Source organism: Triturus cristatus, chromosome 2_2, assembly GCF_964204655.1.
Source record: "Triturus cristatus chromosome 2_2, aTriCri1.1, whole genome shotgun sequence".
In the NCBI taxonomy this organism is placed as follows: Eukaryota; Metazoa; Chordata; class Amphibia; order Caudata; family Salamandridae; genus Triturus; species Triturus cristatus.
This window is the reverse complement of record NC_140582.1, coordinates 1,254,039,918-1,254,054,646: the sequence shown is the minus strand read 5'-3', so window position 1 is coordinate 1,254,054,646 and position 14,729 is coordinate 1,254,039,918. Positions and strand designations below refer to the sequence as shown.

Genomic DNA, 14,729 nt, shown 5'->3' with positions numbered 1-14,729 from the left:
TCTATCTTGAGCCTGACCCCAGATAAAACATTTCATGTATGGACTGTGCCGTTAGTGGCTGACCCATGTGGGATAAGAGGAAAACCAGCAACATTGGGGCCGTTGTCCCACTGTCTGGTAAGAGGCTGAAGAGTGGGGCCAGAAGGGAGTCTCTCACGGGAGCTGCTCTTTCCTTTGGCCGTGCGGTAATGAGACGGGCCTCCTGAGACCAGGGCGGTGCAGTAGTGTCTGAATGTTCATCCTCATAGACCGCATTGTGCCACCAGACGGGCTGGCTGCTGCCTGCCAGTGCCACTTCATTCTGCAAATCAGCCTGACCTTACCCCAGTAGAACACGGGGGTCTCTCAGTGATTATTTGTACCCGCCCTGGTAATCCTGATTGATTTACCAAGCTTTAATGAACTTTTGAGGGTAAGTGTCTCTGCATTGGGCAAACATTTACAGTTTTTAAAAATGTGGATGATTTGGTTTGAGGAGGAGATGCCGTTGCCCTGAACATTTTCAAAATCCTTCTCATTTTCAGTAAAGCTCGACTAGCCATGCGAAGAAAACAATTGAACTCAGATGACAGTGTAGAAAAGTTGCTTTTGAATTCTCTGTAGTGCACATTGCCATGTGTTTTCTCCCTGTTGATTTGTGCTGTCAATTGAGTAATTATGTATCCTGCAAAACTGAAGTCCAGTTTCTATCTTTTTAAAATGTCAGTCCCGGATTTTGGTTTTCGGAGTCTGGTCAGCCCATCGTGAAGTGCAGAGTGCTAGCAGGTGGCTGTGCCTGCAGGATTCTATGCACCCGCTATACATCCCTTTGTAGGGAGGGGGCCAGTGCCGGTGGAATTGCCTCTAGTGATTGTGCGGTGAGAAACGGCCTTTTCCTCCATCCTTCAGCACTGACAGGACAGGCGTTGACCCCATAAACCATAAGGGGGGCCACTGAAGCTGACCATGAGCAGAGCATTCATGTGGCTTCTGCTTGCACTCGCACTGCAGGGGTACAGGGAGTGCTCGCAGGACTTTTAATCGAGCTGATCAGTAGACGGCGTGGAGTGGCGTGAACGTGCTTCGAAAGAATGAGCGCACCCACTCAACAGCTTTTTCACAATCGGCCACCAAATTAACATAAAGCGTGCACTTATTTAAAACCGAAGGCTGTCTTGGCTCTTAAAAAGAAAGAAACCTAGCGCTGTTCTTTAAGCTTTAAAAGGGGAAAGGGGGAGATGTCAATTCGGTGGCTGAATTCTGCACGGTGTAATCAGGAAATGAGTTGAATTCCAGCTTCCCCACTTAACCAAATTATGGTATTCTTGACCACTGCTTTGCGTCACTGTGCCTCTGTTTCACTGATAGTCGTGTCTGAAAGAACCTTGCATGCTGTACAGACCCCACTTAAAAACAGACTGGTCTCTTGCTTGACCAATGGCATCTTTCGCAGGACATGGGGGCAGCAGTTCATGAATGTTTCTAAATTCAGGTTTAGAAAATATCACTTTTAATAGATGACCCACAGTTCAGTGATCTAATGCCAAATATTGATGTCTGTGCTAGTGTTCTGGCTGGTTCATGCCAGACCATTGACTTGACTGTTTTCATTAATTTGCTGACTTGCCTACCTCTGTCAGCAGAATTTGTGTGTGTGACTGCTGGAATAGAAGCCAGAAGTTATACAGGTTCTTTTCAGAGTTCTTAGGGTACTGTGATGCATCTTTATTTTTTTTAAAAATGATATGAATGTATGAAAGCCATCGTATAAAGGGCATGTGCCGCATATAAAGCGAGTAGGTGGGACAAATGGATGTCTTAACAGGACAAGTAGGTTTCCGTAGCACTTTGTTCCCTGGACAAGTATATGAATGAATGAAAGCCATCGTATAAAGTGCATGTGCCGTATATAAAGCGAGTAGGTGGGACAAATGGATGTCTTAACAGGACAAGTAGATTTCCGTAGCACTTTGTTCCCTGGACAAGTGAATCTTTAAAATAATTCCACACCCCTGCTGTAGCCTTATCTAAAGAACTCTATGGAAAAGGCATTGGGGATTTTGAGTTTGGGAGCCCCCTTTTCTCTGAAACTCCCTCCTTCCTCCTCCTCATGACGGATCACCCCGAAACTTTCCACAAAGGAGCTGAGCTGGATGAACGTTTTTGGGGGACTGTTTTGTGAAGATTCATCAAACAAGGTCAAAGTGATTAGCAACCCAATAAACACACTCTTTGGAAAAGCAGACCTAACTATATCTACCCAGTGACAACCGCTAAAGGTCATATTAACACACCCACCCACACCCCCCCCATGTGCACCATACACACCACACACACCCGACACCTCCTCTCCTCTCCCCCCCCCCCCCCCCCCCCCCAACCCCCAGCTCCCCTTTAATTCCAACCTCCTCTGCCTTTTTCCAGACAAGCTTTCCAAACTTTAGCTCTCTTCCAGGTTGATGAGTCTTTCTGTGAAGGACACATTCAGAACCCGAGACATCAGAAGTGTCAAGCCAGACCCTGAGCCCCGATAAAAGTGGAAGCTGTTGATATTCTTGTTAGGACAAATCGAGACGTTGGAGCCAGGTTTCTGCTAGCTCAAATCTGTCAGGTGTGTTTTTAACTATCGGAGCCCAGACAGGATGCGGAGACTATCACTTGCTTAAAATTCTTTTCGCAGGGAAGTACGCTACTTGCGAGAGCAGGAAGAAGAGGAGCAGCAAAAATGGCAGGAGGCGATTGACCTGGAGGCCTCCCTGGATGAGTTCCTGAAGGAGAGGGAGCAAGAGATACTGCAGCTTCAGGTGAGGGGCAGCACACGCGGAGTAATCTACTACAAGGCAATAATTCTCCATGGCGAGGTGTCCTGGACTAATGGTCTGATTACTGCAACCTTTTTAGGTTTCATCTGTACTGCTTTTTTTTTTTTAATTCACGAAGAGATTACGTGATTTGCTCGGATCAGAAGATGCCGAGCTGACGCTGAGATTGCAACTTAGTTCTCCAGTTCCAGTGTTGGCAGGTCTACCCGTAACGCCACATCCTCTCCTTGTCAGAGTAGATAAATGTGTGGTATGTGCACAACAAATCAGTTGTTTAAAACATTTAAAAAAAACTTGGGGAAGAAATTGTAAACAATACATACTGTATATATTTGCGGCCAGCTTAGTATCTAAAAAGATTGTTCTAGTGCATTTTGCTTTCAGTGTCTTTGACCAGAAGTGGTATGAATATATTCAAGGCTGGTGGTGACACTGAGAGCACTGCACTCTTCATTGACGCATGGCACAAGACTGATTGTGCGTTCTACAAACTGGCGAAATATCTTGATCATACTTTGTTTTGTAACTTTGAGTGACAGTGGGTCCATACAGGTTCCATATGAAGCCTTTAGAGGGCAGCGGAACGGCAGCTGGCCAAAAATACACCCCAGCAACCTTTGTTTGCATGTTTTCAGTAGTGGGGCGACCAGGTGCAGTCAGTAATGAATTGTGTGTTTGTGAAGCTTAGTAGTAAAACAAAAAGCACAGAGGCATTTAAGTATTCAGCAACTCCCGAAAAAAGAGTTAAAGACATAACAGCCCTAAGGGTATCTTGTAGCCTAGAGGCTGGCAGGGTAGGGGAAGTTGCAGTCGGATATTGAGCTAATGACGGACTCTTTGCAAGCCACGGACCTAGAGCTTCCATCTGCTGTGAAACCTTCTGTGGGTAATCTCACAATAAGGCCACAATGGAGAATTATCAACCACACGCGGAGTTACTCCTATTATCAAAATATCACAAAAAATACCGCAATGGAGAAAAACTGAAGAAAAAAATCCAAAAATTACAGATTGTACCTGAGAACAGTATTGAGTTTAAAGACGAGAACCCTCACTCACCAAGGTGGTGACATGCTTCATCACTGGGTCCCCTCTTGTACACATTGTCCGCAAGGTACTCTGTGTGGGCTACAACTCTCCCGCAGGAGAGGAGCACAAGGTGTTCTATATTCCAATGTGAGTGTGTGAATAAGGGGCAGAGTGCAAAAATAATATCTAATGTGAATCTAAAACCATCTCTATATGGAGAAAAATTATTTAATGGCTCTCCCTAATGGATGGATTAAAATAAGTAGCGTGACGATAAGAATACAAAATTTCTTATCTGACTAGGTCGGGTCTACATGTTTCTGCCTGTTGATACGAATTCATGGCATTCATCAGGACCATTGTCTTGTCGCTCTGCTTAAAATATGTGACAAAAAACCACACTTAAAATTTTGTAGGTCTCATGAATGACCAGCATCATTGGGTCTTCTTTCATTAAGCAGTTCAATACCTGCCAATACCCTTCAATGGTCTTTGCGAACGGGTGTCGACTCACTCCGTGCGTCTCTCCCAAATGGAGCACACTCACATTGGAGTATAGAACACCTCGTGCTCCTCTCCTGCGGGAGAGTTGTAGCCCACACAGAGTACCTTGCGGACACTGTGTACAAGAGGGGACCCAGTGATGAAACCATCTGTGGGACCAGGCCTCATTCGCCCTCTTCACCTGGCTGCCTTTATTCATGTCCTTGCAACACCATGTGTCTGGTGTGATAGCCCCACAGTTGTGCAATGGAGGGGAAGGAGGTGTATCTTGGCTCCTTTCTATTCATTAGTTATAGTATCTCATTAAAACGCAGCACTCTACATTTTATTTCTTATTGTCTCGTTAACTATACTTTTTTTTCCTTCTGTAGTTAAAACAATTTTTTTTCGTCGTTATAACTGTTTTACATGAGTCTGCAAATGCAAGTTTTCATTTGCGCGCCGTGTGCCTGTTGTGAATGTCTGCTAACACACTCAGTCTTTGCTTTAAACAATCTGCAGGCTCCTTCTTTGCTTTTCTGAAGATATCTTTTATGTTTTCAGTTTGTGATCTTTTTTTTTCTCCAATAATGTAATTGTTGGTGCTCAGTTTGTCATTGGACTTAGACTGCAAGAGAACATAATGCATTTTAATTGTTTGAAAGTGCACTTGGTCATAAAACTATCGTGAACTCCCTAAAACGTTTCAGATTTACGTATTAGAGGAGTTTTTTTCTTCTGTTTTTTACAATATTTTGTTTGCAGAGTATATTCTGAAATACTTTACGGACCACCTTCGCAACCGTATATGTCATTTAAATAGTGTTTGACACCAGATTTACATTTGAAAGATGGCATATGTGAGTAAAATAATAGCCATGTTCCATATGTTACAGACGGAGTGCTTTGAAGGGTCTTTAATTGCGCATTTAACTCATTTGAAATCTGAGTCACATTTTCCCTTGATGCCTGTGATGCAAATATGTTTGAACTTTTGCTCAAATGTTTTGGATTGTCGTCATGTTTGGCAAGCCACGTAATATTTCATTAGAAATTTAACATCAAACTAGGATTTTGGTTTGATGCTCTTGAAGTGAAGGATAGATGTAAGTACTGTTCTAATTAATTGACCCATTTAATTTCTTCATACATGATTAGTAGAAGATTAGGTTTGACTTCTTTAACCTTATAGACGTTTCTGGCTTACTGGATGAGATGCAGTTTTTCTTTTTAGGTAGTGATATTAAACCGCGCATGCTCTTTCCGTTCAAAGCATTTTGCGGCTTACCGAGAACAAAGAGGCGCTTGGAGCCCGCCCATTGATCACTATTGGTTGACTTTCTTTGTCACTCTTTTGGCCCTACTACTTATTTATGCTCCAGTTTGTCAATCTGCTCTTTGGCAGGGATCATTTCTTCACTGCATGCTTTTCAGGCGATACTTTTTTCTTTTGTGTGAATTGTTCCTTAGGAATGTATGTGCTTCAGCCATTTTCCTCATCCATCTCTCTCCCTGCACTCCGTGTTGCTCTCTGTTGCCCGACTGTTTCTCCCTGCTCCTTCTCTCTTGCACTCGCCTGCGTACAATGCTCCATCCAAGCCTCCATGTTGCTTTGCTCCTGCCTTCCTCCAGTTGCTTTTACATCCCCTGTACCCCTCCTTTGTTGCTTTTGCATCTCATCCTGTGTTGCTTTCGACACCCCCCACCCTCTGTGTTGCTTCGCTACTCTCTCCCCCACCCTCCTGCATTTTACTTTCTCCATGCTCCACTGCGTTCCTTCTGCTTCCCAGCTAGACTGCTTGAAAATAAAACTAAATAAATTAGGGCTTTTGCACTTTTTAAATTATTTTTAGTTAACGATCTGACTGAGATAGGTAAATAAAATAATCACCTGCCTCATTTTAAAGGTGTACACATGTGTGGTGTGTGCACTTACAAAATGAAACAGGTGGCTGCGTCAAAGGCTTTTTAAAAAAAAACTTTATCCATGCTACATAGAAAAGGTGAAACCTGCTGGCTTTGCTAATACTTGTAAAGAACTGTTCATCCAAGTGAGTTTAAAGGATTTATTGTGTATATATAACGCAGCACAGCAACAGGAACAACAGATGCTCAGGCAGACCCAGTGCAACTCGCTCAGTCTAAGCTTAAGTTCTACAGGTTGGTTCCAAATGGAACTAGAATGTACAACAAACACATATGGCAATCAGTAAATGTGAGAATGCAACATACCTCCCTTATATACAGAAAATAAAATAAGAAAAATAAACAAAATGAAGTCTTACAACTTCATGGGTAAACGTCTTGAGCGAGTGGAGTCCTTAACTCTAAGAGCAACAGAGTCATTGTGTGAACCTGTGGTATCCAGACCAGTGGAAGGTACCTGCTGGGACCTAGTGGGAACATGTAAATTAGAAGACAAGGGATGACTATGGATATAAATAGATTTGGACATGGACCTAAAATTTCCTGGACACCTAGAAACCCGTCTGACATTCCAAACCTTACCATCCTGAGTTATAAGGGAATTCTTGAATACTCTGGTGATCTTAATGGGTTTGGAAAACTTACTCATGCATTTCCCTAGGAAAGCAGGTTTTTTTTATTCTCACCCATTCCCCTACCTTAAAATTGTGTTCCTTAGTATTCCATTTCCTGTCATACCATTCTTTGTACTTTTTTTGTTTTTCCTTCACCCTAATGCTGGTATCCCTTATATCATGAACACTCTTTATGTTATTGTTACATTTCTCTTTAAGCCACCATGGACAAATATAAGAAGCTGGATCTCTGCCCTTCAAAAGGCGAAATGGACTGACTTCAGTAAGAGAATGTGGAGTAATTCTATACATCCATAATCTCTCCCTTAATGCATTTTTCCAATCCTGTGTTTGTTTAACAACCTCCGAAATGTAACCCTTTAAAACACGATTGAAACGTTCAACCTGACCATTTTCATGTGGTGCATACAACGATGTGGTGACATGTATGATATGGTGGCATTTAAGATATTCCTCCATATCTCTTGAAGTCAATTGAACACCATTATCAGTCACAATGATTGAAGGACATCCTTCCCTTGCAAAAATTTCTTTAAAGAAATCCAATACTCTAGCAGTGGTGGCCATTGGGACAAACTTGACCTCCGGCCATTTTGAGTGGTAATCTAATAAGACCAAAGCATACCGTGAATCCAATGGAAGATTTAAAAATGGGCCAGAAATATCAAAGGCCAGTTTCTTCCAGGATTCCTCTGGCCAATCTGTATTTTTAAGAGGGGGAACATTGATCTTCAGCATTTTCTGATTTGAAATGCAAACATCACATTCTCTAACCACCCGATCTGCCATGCGATCCATTCCTGGCCACCAAAAATATGATCTGATTAAGCGTTTCATACCAGACATTCCTGGAGCCAACTTAAGGATTTTCTCTCGTACGCCAAAAGGTGGAACACATTTTCCTGTTTTGTAAACAAAATCCCCTTCTAATTCTAAATCATCTGCAACATTAAAGAGGGGCTTCTCTTAGGCCAGCCTTCCACAATATATTTCTTCACTAATTCCCATAAAGAATCATTTTCCTCACTGGATTTCCATGACTCCTCTGAGATATCCGAAAATGCACCTACTACAACATCCTGAATAGTTGTAACAATATCTAATTCATTATCTTTTCTTTCAGGGTATGAGTCACAGGGATGACGTGACATAAAATCAGCAGTAACATTTTTTTTTTCCTGGTACAAATTCTGTCTTGGAACAATATTCTTGCAATCTAGAGGTTAACCCTGCAATCCTAGCAGTGGAATTCCACCCTCCTCCTGGTGAAAGTATATTAACTAAGGGTTTGTGATCTGTCCTCAAAGTAAACTTCCCACCCCAAATGTAGTTTCTGTAATGCTCAATTGCCCAGACACATGCCAGTAATTCCTTTTCTATAACAGCATAACGCCTTTCAGTTTCATTTAGGGTTCTAGATGCAAAGCATACATTCCATTCTACATTTCCAGATTTTTGCAAGAGGACACCCCCAATTCCATATAAACTAGCATCAACAGTAATAACACAATGTTTGTTTATGCAAAAAGGTCTTAAAATAGGAGCATTTATAATATCCTGCTTAATCACATTAAAAGCATGGTGTTGCTCTTCTGACCATTCAAAAATGGCTTTTTGACGCAATAACTTCCTTAAAGGCTCCATTTTAGTAGCAAAATTAGATACAAACTTAGAATAATACTCTCACATTCCAGCGAAAGATAGTAATTGTTCCTTGGTCTTGGGAGAGGGAGCATTTAGAATTCCGTCAATATTAGATTTCTTAGGAATTACCCCATCCCCAGTAAGGGTATGACCTAAATATTCCACACTCTTTTTAAACATGTTACATTTGTGAGCTTTAAGAGTTAAACCATTTCTTTTTAATCTAAGACAGACTTCCGCCAGATGTTTTAAGTGCTCTTCATTATTGGCAGAAAAAAATAAAATATCATCTTGAAAGCACTTTATGAAATCATCAATGTCCTTGAAAATGTTAAACATGATTCTCTGAAATACCGATGCCGCAGAGGCCAAACCAAAGGGCATCCTATTGTATTGATATAAACCCTGTGGATTTATAAATGCTGTTAACATTTTTGAATCCTCTGTAAGAGGAACTTGTTGATAAGCCGACCTCAAGTCGAAAGTAGAGAATACTTTTGCACCCTCTAACAATGAGACCACTTCATTTATATTTGGTAACGGGTGACAATCCACAATAATTTCCGAATTCAATGCTCTCAAGTCCACGCACAACCTCAATTTTTTATCTGGTTTGCGGACCAAAACAATGGGTGAAACCCATTCAGATTAGTTAATTGGTACAATTATGCCTTCTGAGACAAGTTCTGTTAACTTCTCTTAACTCATCTCTTACATTTATTGGTACTGGTCTAATTCTTTGTCTAACCGGTGTAGCATTACTTTTGAGTTTTATCTGATGAGAATATTCTTTAAGTTTCCCCAAAGAGTCAGAAAAAACTTCTTTGTAGGAGTCTTTTATGAATCTTTCCATGTCCTCACACCCTGTAACTGAGATGCAATTATTGTTAATAGATTCATCCAATACAACCGGTTCCTTAAGTCTTGGATGCAACATTATTCCAAGCTTCCATTGATCCCTCCAACCTAAGACGTTTATGCCCTTGACCGCAATATATAGATGTATGTCAGCCCTTCTGTTTTTGAAACACAATGATGTTTTAAAGTAACCCATCATGTCAATACGTGAACCATCATAACTCACAGGATTTATGTCTGGTGGATAAATCTTATTAACATCGAACACCGTAGTCAGTCTTTCTTCAAAATATTGTTTGGATATAATAGTCCTTGGTGATCCGGAATCAGCCATGAGATCTAAATCCACATCAGAAATCTGAACCCCACACATGGGAGGATTTTTTTATGGGAATGTCCTCATTCTCCTCAAGGCTAGCAATGCCACCCAACACAGACACCACAAAACCTGAATTTTGTGGCATGTCTCCATTACCTCCATCACTTACATCCTGTGCAGGCCCTTGTAATGTACAAAAAACTCTGGGGCGATATGGAGTGGGATACCTCCTCTGATCCCTGCACATGTTTGCGAAGTGACCAATCCTTCCACAATTCTTACATTCTTTTTTTACGGGTGGACAACCAGCAAATGAAGCCATGTGGTTTCTGTTTCCACATCTGTAGCAAGCCACATTCTTCCCCATTCTATCAAATCTTTTAGAGTTATTGAAACTAGAGTTTTGGGCCAAAAGTGAATTAAAATTATGAGGTTCATTTTTAACTTCATCTTGACGTTTGACAGCAGCAATCTCTTCCGCTTTATCAAACTTGCTACTATTATTCTTTACCACATGCATCCATTTTTCTGTTTTGTTCAAAAGCTTTTGCTGTCGAAATAGCTTCAGATAACTTGGGATCACCCATAGTTGTTTTTGTGTTTCTTTACATCTCACATGAACTATGATCTGATCTTTTATCATTTCATCTGAGATGTTACCAAAATTGCAATGTAAACTCAAGTTGCGTAATGCTGTTAGAAAATCCTCAAACGACTCACCTTCTTGTACCCGAGTATAGAACTTAAACCTATTCAATGCTATATTACTTCTAGGTTTAAACCTCTTCTCTATCCTAAGCAAGGCTTCATTGTAAACATTCGTTGCTTCTCCATTTTCCGCAATCGTTATTTGTGGTAAAGCTCTAAAAACCATTTGTCCCTCTGAGCCTTAATAGTGTAACAAAATGCTTTTTTTCCTTTCTGCTCCCATCCTCTCCCCGTCGATGGCTTTCATGTAATTAATGAATTCTTCCTTCCGTCTAGCCCATGGAAGTGGTGGATCACCTTTCGTTTGCAAGAACTTTGCTGGTGGTTCAAACTGCTTTATTTTTTTTTTTTTTTTTTTTTTGAAGCTATATATATGTATCCTGTAAAAATGTCAGGTGGCTCTTCTGTATAGCCTCTTGTCCAGTAACTTAATACCTGGCCTTCTTCTTATTTTCCTCTTTAAGGTTAAACCTGAATATAAATATTGTTATTGACAGAAAGAAATAACAATGCAAAAACAAAACAATAACAGGAATAAGAACAAATATTTCGTCGTCTTGAGATAGTTGAAATTGTTCTTTTTTTTTTAACTGTACTGGAATAAGGGTAACGTAAATAAAGAGGCCCAGAGCATACAGTTACAGAGTTTCTTCCCTTTAAAATATTCGAAATTCCATTCAATATTCAAATTCAAAGTTTTCCAACTTACTCAAGGTCCATTCTTCTTAATGTTGAGTTAACATCAAGTGAAAATCGGCTAGTAATGAAAACGACGATGTATTAAGCAAACCGATGCATTTTAATCAAGCTTCCTGCTGATATTCCGTTTTTAGCAGCGTATTGGTTGCCAAGGCTGTAACTAATCACAACAAAATGGCCACCACGTTGTCCACGTCAAGCACGCACGTTCCCAGCATTCAATGCGCTTCCCAGAATGCACTGCGAATTTCCAACGTGAAGGAACAATGTCTATTCCTCGTGCAGAGTCTGCTCGGGAAGACCATGCGCCCACTTCAAAAGATGCCGGATGCGTTACCAATTCGAATCTCGCAGGTACTCAACGATCCTAATTACCTGCTGTTGCGATGAATCGCGCTTTAATTTCGGCATACAGGATCCGCTTTTTTTTTTAATGAATTCCCTCAAACTGCTTTGCGATCTGGTCACAAATACCTTCGTTTGTATTGGTTTGCCTTCGTCTCGTTTTTCTTTTAAATGTCCAGCTGAATGAAGTCCTTGATTTAGTAAAGAGATGGTTACAGACCGTATTTCAGTTTCGTTCTTCCTTCTTCCTTAAAGTTCAAATATCTTCTTCTCATTCAAATTCCATAAATCATTCAAATTGGGTTCAGGAACATTAATCTTCTGTGCTGCTTCTTTGTGTTGAGAATAGTGTTCCTCCGCTCGTCGCCATTGTAAAGAACTGTTCATCCAAGTGAGATTAAAGGATTTATTGTATATATAACGCAGCACAGCAACAGGAACAACAGATGCTCAGGCAGACCCAGTGCAACTGGCTCAGTCTAAGCTCAAGTTCTACAGGTTCGTTCCAAATGGAACTAGAATGTACAACAAATGATAACACATATGGCAATCAGTAAATGTGAGAATGCAACACATGCTGCATAGAAAAGGTGAAACCTGCTGGCTTTGCTAATACTTGTTTCAACTGATTTTGTTCTTCCCCAGTCTTCTGAATGTTATTCCCGTTCTTTGCTCAGCTTCAGTTCTGTCTGGTCCACGGTCCATGTCTTCCCATCCCACCTGTCACTTCCAGCTGGATCGGCCCTCCTCCTTCTCAAGTCCTTCCTTTGTCCTTGGGCGGCTTTCTAAACTCAAACTCCCTGTGCTCTGTCCTGGTTGCCCCACTAAATCCCCGCTTTCTCTGTGTTTGTGCTCTCTGCTTAACCCTTCTTGCTCTGTTCTGTTGCTTTCTCTATCAGTTCATGTTCTCCCCATTGAGTTTCTCATCCCCTTGTCTGTCTGTTCTCCCTGCTGTGCCCTCCTGTCTACTGGTCTGATACCCTCTTTCTTTGTGCCCATGCCTGTTTTGTTTTTCATGTTTCTTGTCTAGTTCTGGTTCCGTCGGGGGTGCTGTGGGATTTCTTTCTTGAATAGCAGGGGGCTTTGTAGGCCTGGATTGAAGTGATTGGCAACCGGTAGAGGAAGCACCGATAGCTGCTTGCGGGGCCACTCTGATCTTTGCCAATTAGTAAAGCTGTGTATTGTGTTGATCTTAAACTATACTTGTACCAAACCATGATCATATTGGCTCTCGCCAACTGAGCACTGAATAAATAGCACATTTGAAGACACCATTGAGTTGTTTGAGATCTATAACGTGTGTCTGAATTCAAGCAGGACAGCCCCTTTTCCCATAAAAACAAGTGCTAACCAAGTCCCTTCTTATTTCCCCTCTTTCTGTCCGGCAGGAGGCAGCGAAGCATTTTATCACACCAGAAAACCTGGACCAGAAGATTGAAGAAGCTTTGGACAGTCCCAAGACTTATAACTTTGCCATAGATAAAGAGGGCAGAGTGGCAAAGCGCACTGTGGTGCCCTAGATATGTGTTCACTGGGCACTGCTCACCCAACAGGAGCCAAGGGCTCTCTACCACCTGTTGGTCACCTGTGTAGAAAAAGTTTTCCTCAGCAAGATGTGGGCCATCTGGTATCTTAATGAATTGCCAATGTGTCGTTCAAAGGAGCTAATCCCAGTTGTCATCCTAACTTTCACAGGTACTGACTAGTTGTGGTTCAGGCAAGAGGTGGTATGCTCCACTCAGGAACTGAAGCCAAAAGACATCTGCATGTCACCAGTGAAGACCAGAATAGGCCTCGGCACGCTGCCCTCATAGCGGTGCGAAAAACTGTACACAAGACCTGGGATCTAGAGCCCGAGAATGTGCTACAGTCTTGGAAATCTTGTTTTTATTTCAGCATTTTGTGACTTGAATATTTTCCTTAGCCTGTGAGAAGAGACTTTCATCTTGTATGGAACTGAATGTTTAGCAGCTGCAGCCCTGTGGCCAGGACTGCAGCTGCATTAAGCATTTAAAGGTGTCTTGAGACGTGGCTAAAGGAGCACGCACTCTTTAATAATGATAAAGTAGTGTCTGAGGACTGGTGTGCTGGCATGTCCCTCGGAGAATCTCCCATGTTCACTTAGAGCATTGTCTGTGTAACTTTCTCTGATGATAATTCCACTGACAGTTATCTGTCAGTAGTTCTCCGTTTTTTTTACAATATTAAAGATGATGCGCACTTAAATTTCTGTTTTTGAAAGTTCTTGAATTTTCTTTGCAACTGCACCAGAACAGTATCGGTTTGAAAAATAAAGTGCGCATTTGAGTTAGCCTTACTTGGGCTTCTGGATGGAGAAGGAACCTAAACTGTGCCCTTGTGATGCATGTACAGCTGATAATCGCCTTGTTATGTTATGGGTATTTGTAGAGTGTACAATTCACCTGGGAGTGTGTCCTGGCGCTAAAAATTAGGAGCGGTGTGGGCCAAGGCTGTGTGAAGAGCCATGTCATTTGTTTCTTACGAAATTCAAGAACTAAGAAGGTGTCTCTGATGTCCAAGGATAGGTGGTTCCAGGGTTTGAGGAAGGTGGCTCCGACATGCCATGGTAGGTCACTCCAGGGTTTGAGGAAGGTGGTTCTGACGTGCAAGGGTAGATCGTTTCAGGGTTTGGGAGCGAAGTAGGCCAGATGCCAAGTATGGTTTTGCGAATTCGGGGGATGTGTGTGAGTAAGAGTCTGGCTAAGCGGAGGTGTCTGGAAGGTATGTGGAAGTTAATGCATTGTTGAGGTGTGAAAGGCTGATGGTGTGCAAAGTTTTGTATATAGTGGGAGGAGCGTGATGGTGTGAATTAGATATCCATTTACTCACCACAGGCAATGCTTGTTTCTCATTGACCCCGTGTTTTCCCTCTTCATCTGTAGCATGGTTGTTCCTAATCCAATTTAGTATCTTTCGTTTTTTAATCTATAGGTGTTTTAAAATGTTGTCCTTTTTTAGGTCTCGCCTGGCTTAGGCTGCGCACATGCGCAGTCTCGCTGGTGAGATTTAATGATTTTGGGGTATTTTGTGTAAAGGACATTAAGCCCCGCCCCTCTTTTCCATTGGCTTACGTCACCGTTTATGCTAAACGGTGGCCAGCCATTGGAAAAGAGCTGGTTGTGACGTTTTCGTTCGGCTTTTTCTGCCGTCCCACTTGGACGGCCTCACCTGCTTTCCTTCTGAAGTAAAAGGTTTCTTATCTTTATGGGGCCAAACACATGGCCCCATAAAGATAAGAAACCTTTTAGCAGGCGAGGCCGT

General features: G+C 41.8%; 1 protein-coding gene across 1 annotated transcript in view; it reads left to right on the top strand.

Moving 5' to 3' along the window:
* MRPS26 (mitochondrial ribosomal protein S26) overlaps nt 1-13,673 on the top strand; it is a 30,031-nt gene extending 16,358 nt beyond the window's left edge. Inside the window, exons 3-4 of the mRNA XM_085642986.1 lie at nt 2,660-2,783; nt 12,836-13,673. Of these exons, the coding sequence (XP_085499112.1) occupies nt 2,660-2,783; nt 12,836-12,967 (256 nt within the window). The 3' untranslated portion in view covers nt 12,968-13,673. The remainder of the gene's footprint in view (nt 1-2,659; nt 2,784-12,835) is intronic.
* The last annotated feature ends 1,056 nt before the right edge of the window (nt 13,674-14,729 follow it).